Source organism: Penaeus chinensis, chromosome 10, assembly GCF_019202785.1.
Source record: "Penaeus chinensis breed Huanghai No. 1 chromosome 10, ASM1920278v2, whole genome shotgun sequence".
In the NCBI taxonomy this organism is placed as follows: Eukaryota; Metazoa; Arthropoda; class Malacostraca; order Decapoda; family Penaeidae; genus Penaeus; species Penaeus chinensis.
Genome location: NC_061828.1, coordinates 37,554,571 through 37,559,570, shown reverse-complemented (window position 1 = coordinate 37,559,570; position 5,000 = coordinate 37,554,571). Strand labels below are relative to the sequence as shown.

The following is a 5,000-nucleotide window of genomic DNA, read 5'->3' as shown; positions in this document are numbered from 1 at the left end:
ATATATAAATAAAATTCATGAACTTTTTTTCAACATAATTCATGTCTGCAAAATATTATATAGTGTATCTTTATCATCATTACTACTATTATTATTGTTATTATTAGTAGTGATAGTATACTGTTCTTCCATTGTTTTTCTAATGTTGAGCAAAGGTTTAATTTGTTTTCTTGTAATATTCCAGTCCACCAGTAAGGTCAACCCCAAATAAGAATTCTACTCGTGAAGTGTCCACAAAGAGCACACCAAGAAAATCAACACCAATGAAAGGTACTTGTTAGAGAATATTAAACTTGTAGTGGGTTTCCATCCTAATGGGTATTCAGTTCTTTTATTTGTTCAATTATTTGTGGTGGAACATTTTTCTTTTTCTCTATATACCACAAAGACATTTGATCTTTTGCAGCAGTGTTTTAAAACTTGACCTTAAATGGTACTATGATAGCCAAGGTTTAAGCATACCGGAAGCATCCACTTTTAGTGCATGACATCACTATATCTTTACATGCTGGGTCCATTATGGAGGTTGGAGACAGTGGGGTTAGTACATATCCCTATAATCTATAATTATGTATTAATGAACTGTAAGAACCTTATGCTTACAGTTCATAAAATGAAGCACTGTGGTAGGTTTACATACAAGGAGTGAAAAAAGAAAATTACCCAGAACTTTGGGATCACAGCCGTAAACAAGGTCCCCTTAATTAATTTTCTGTAATATTGGAGCCACGTTCTGTAATGTTATATGTAAGCCCTGCACATAAACTTGTTATATTTTGGACTCTAATAATGCTGAACATTCCTCATTAATTTATGATGTATAGTGGGCATATAAATGTAATATATATGTATTTTATTATATTCATATTCACTCTAAGTTATTTTCAGGGTTATCTTCTCCCACTGGTGCTGGTCGCAGTTTTCCTACTAATGACCAGTTTGACCCTGATTACCTTCACAATGCAGATTCCAAACTATTAATACAAGCCATGCATAGCTATGCTCATGCTGCCCAGTACTACATGCAGGTATGTGCAATATCAGTGCCATCTAGTCAAAAATCATTGCTTCTACAGATATTTTTGACAAAACAGGACTATTGTATGCAGTATGTATCTGCCCCTACCTCACTTTTCTCACTTCTGTCTTCTCTCTTCCCCCCTTCCCCCTTCTATTCTCTATTCTCTCACTTACATTCTCACTCTCACTATCTCAGATATAATTTCACTGTTAGGTGGACAAGATTGACCATGCCTAACAAAACTAATCATAATAATTATCAAGTGCTAAAATAAATATGAGTGTATTTTGAATTTAACATGCAATATTATTACCAGAAATGTTATATTTTAACTGTATACCCTATTGGAGATAATTACTAATGGTTAATGGCTAAAACAAATAAATGTGCTAGACATCAAAGGTCATATAGCACTATGATAAAGTATTGTGCCAAATAGGGTAAAAATGAGTTAAGGATTAAGATAAGTGGACAGAAGAAGGGGGTAAAGAAGAGAAAGAGAAGAAAAGAGGAGAATTAAAGACCATGCAAAATTTGTTGAGGCAAGGGCTGAGGTCAAAGGCTGATCCCCTACATTGGGCCTAAGTCTCGCCTCCTGAGCCCCCACAACAAGAACGGGAGATGGATTGGGGGAGGGGGGAGATAATTACTAAGTATATTGAAAATTTGCTTATATTTTTGTAGTGCTGTAATTTCACATTGCATTAAGGAATGAAGCTGAAGAATCTACAAACCTTTGTTGTAGGAGTGTGAAATCTTGATGAACAGTTCAGTCAGGAAATTGGATTTTAAGTCTATTGGAAACTCAGTCTCTTTTAAATCAGATACTTTCTTATCTCCTACTTCAGCCATCAGTAAAAAAATAATTAAACTCTTTTGTGGTTTGCAAAGATCATAATATTCAAGACATATTTTCATTCTAAGTCTTAGTAACTCCTGACATGTAATACTTTTCTATTCTTGAAGGATCAACAGCTGGCTACAGCAGTGGAGTACAGTCGGCAGGCAGAACTAGTAGCACTGCAAACAGCTCATGTCCGTAATGCTACTTCAGGTTCTGCTCTGAGATTGCTAAAACTTTCACCGGGAGGAGTTAGATGTGTTACCACTCGGCTCTTAAGGTGAATGTGTGAGCCTTATATTTGGTATTTTATATTTCATAGATGGACTGATGAATAAATAATACCTGAGTGACTTCATATGACATAAAACTCATATAAATGTAAATGAACTTCAAGATGCCCATCAAGTATTGTATGACACACAGTATTGTATATGCATTATGTCCTATTCAATTTGAAATAAATTACATAATAGGTGTTCTAAACTTAGTGGATATCACAGTACCTAATATTATTCACAGCAGGTGGAAATATAGTATATTTAAACCAGTCCAGTACATATTTGGATATCACAGACTTTGGAAATGCAAATATATTATAATTGAGTAATCTTACTTTCAGAGTATGTGAAGCCCAGTTAGTAGGAAGAGCATACAATATGAGTGTGGATTGGGGAGCAGCTCTCTACCAACAGTTTATAAACAAGGGTGATGAGAACTACCTTACAGAATACCTAGCACACTGCACTCTATCTCCAGAAATTGTGTTAGATGTTATTAAAAAGTAGGTTTCATTATGCTCCTAACAATTTGAAATGTTATTTGAGGTTGAAAGGCATGCAAGATTAGCAGATGAGATTATTTTACCCCTGATACATAAGTTATAATAATTTATCACTTTGGAAATGCAGACTCAATGACAAATTATCTAAATTATATATTTTAACTATGTAAGTAAATCATGAATCACTTGTCTGCTGACATCAAAAGTACATATAATCAACATCCTCTTTCTCCTGTAGGTTAGAACATGATGGAGTCACAAAGGAAAGACAGGAACGAGTGGCATTGCTGCTCAAGCATGTCCAAGAGGCAGATGTTGTTTACAGAGTGGCAAGTCAGCTGGGTCTTCGAGGAACAGTTGATGCATGCCTTGCCTCATCATCAGCTCCATACCTCAGAGACACAGTTTTTACAAAAGGATTTACTTATGGAAGTTAAAGATGGCAAACGACCATGCATTCTGATTCTTCTCATATAATTGAAGTGCTCAATTATCATACTTAAACTTATTCAGGTCATTGTACAATATGAGGTTCAAATTATGCCCAGTGTAAAATTTTCATCCTATTTTCATTTATTTTTTTCTAAATTTTCACACAAGATTATAATATAAACAATAATGGTATTAAATTCAATAATATATATATATATATATATATATATATATATATATATTTATATATATAATTTATCTGATTTTCTTTAATATACTTTTACATATACCTAATAACTTGCTCTATAAGTTTCATGACTGCTACCTCTAATAACTATATATCCACAGTTAGGCAAGTAGAACAAGGCACTAGTCAAATGTTCAAAAAATTATATATTTACCATATCAATAATACCTAATTTTCTGAACCTTCTGTAATTAGAAAAGTGTAAATCACTTTAAAAATTATTATAAACTCTACCATTACTCTTAAGAGTCTTACATAGTCCAAGAAATGCCATTCTGATTTATAATAAGAATGTTAAAAGGATAAGTTACTTCCATAAAATAATGAAACTGTTGATAATTGAATATGAATAATTGTTATTTTTTTCAGATTTTTACATGGTAATAATCTTAAGATACATTAATAATTAAATTATATTTTTTCAGGATTATATCTGATAAATAATGTTATGTAGTATCACATCACTAAAAAATAAACATATTTGGTATTTGGTGTATTAGTATCCAACATACTTATGAAGCAGATTTTATATGTTTGTGTTATTTTGAGACAATCAGGTGAATGAAAAAGGTAGGAGAGACTGGAGATTATGATATAAGTGGTATATAAATCTTTCAATATCAGTAGTCTCCATTCATAGAGATAATTTTTATAAATGAACAAATATACAAAAATATTTATCATTAACATATAAACAAATATGACTGTCATGGTAATGATTTCAAATACTACATGCATTTCAGCTAAACTAGTGTTCCTTTACCAAAAAATAGAATATTTAAACTACAAGGCAAGCTATTGATACTAAAGTACATTATAATTCATCATGATGACTAATTACACAAGATATCACATTAAAATCCCTTTAAAAGTTGAGTTGCTTCATCCATGGCTTCTTTATCATCAAGAGTTTTCCCTGGATAATTCATGGCACGAGTCAAGTATTGCTTTGCCTCTTCATTTTTCCCTAGTATCTGGTAGCATTTACCAATCATCAACAAGTTTTTACTGTGAAAGAAGCATAATGAAAAAAATAATTAAGGTTAATATATATAGTTAATTATGAACATTATACCATTAACTAATTAATAAATCAAAGATAATAACCATCATTCGAATATCTTGTGAACATAATCCATATGCAATACACAAAGCAATATCTGCTTGTTGCTACTCACCTGTAAAAGTTGGGTTCCAGTTTCTCTGCATGTAAGAACTGTTCCAGCGCATCTTCGTATGTTCCAGAGGGAGGTGTAGCAAATACAACAGAAGCGATCTTCCTCTGGTACCATGGGATGCTAGCTATACTGTAGTACCTGTAATATGTATGTCAGAAAGTTTTTATAAAAGAATATATGTCAAAAATACATTTTGCTTTTGTATATAAACTATGAAATATTTGCCACAGCAGCCTAGATTCGAATATGTTCAAAGGTCAGACAAAGGTATTACTATAAATAATATGATCTATTCAGAAATACATTGAATAATAATGAAACCACAAACAAAAGCCACTAGACTAACAGCCCCTCCTACTACTAGCAGTTTATACAAGATGTTCCCCTAATATATTTATGCCACTCATAATTTCACCTGGCATTTTTTATCTGCCATGAATATTAATAAAAATGATAACAAATTTCAAAAGAAGAAACTCATGTTGAAGTAATTTCAT

General features: G+C 32.0%; 2 protein-coding genes across 3 annotated transcripts in view; one reads left to right on the top strand and one right to left on the bottom strand.

Moving 5' to 3' along the window:
* LOC125029459 (spatacsin-like) overlaps positions 1-3,812 on the top strand; it is a 23,005-nt gene extending 19,193 nt beyond the window's left edge. For both annotated transcript variants that reach the window (XM_047619348.1, XM_047619347.1), the window contains exons 26-30: positions 185-270; positions 889-1,028; positions 1,988-2,142; positions 2,485-2,646; positions 2,885-3,812. In XM_047619348.1, the coding sequence (XP_047475304.1) occupies positions 185-270; positions 889-1,028; positions 1,988-2,142; positions 2,485-2,646; positions 2,885-3,083 (742 nt within the window). In that variant the 3' untranslated portion in view covers positions 3,084-3,812. The remainder of the gene's footprint in view (positions 1-184; positions 271-888; positions 1,029-1,987; positions 2,143-2,484; positions 2,647-2,884) is intronic.
* An 89-nt stretch (positions 3,813-3,901) lies between these two features.
* The window catches only part of LOC125029460 (regulator of microtubule dynamics protein 1-like), a 5,333-nt gene continuing 4,234 nt past the window's right edge, over positions 3,902-5,000 (bottom strand). Inside the window, exons 5-6 of the mRNA XM_047619349.1 lie at positions 4,504-4,641; positions 3,902-4,333 (exon numbers count right to left, since the gene is read on the bottom strand). Of these exons, the coding sequence (XP_047475305.1) occupies positions 4,180-4,333; positions 4,504-4,641 (292 nt within the window). The 3' untranslated portion in view covers positions 3,902-4,179. The remainder of the gene's footprint in view (positions 4,334-4,503; positions 4,642-5,000) is intronic.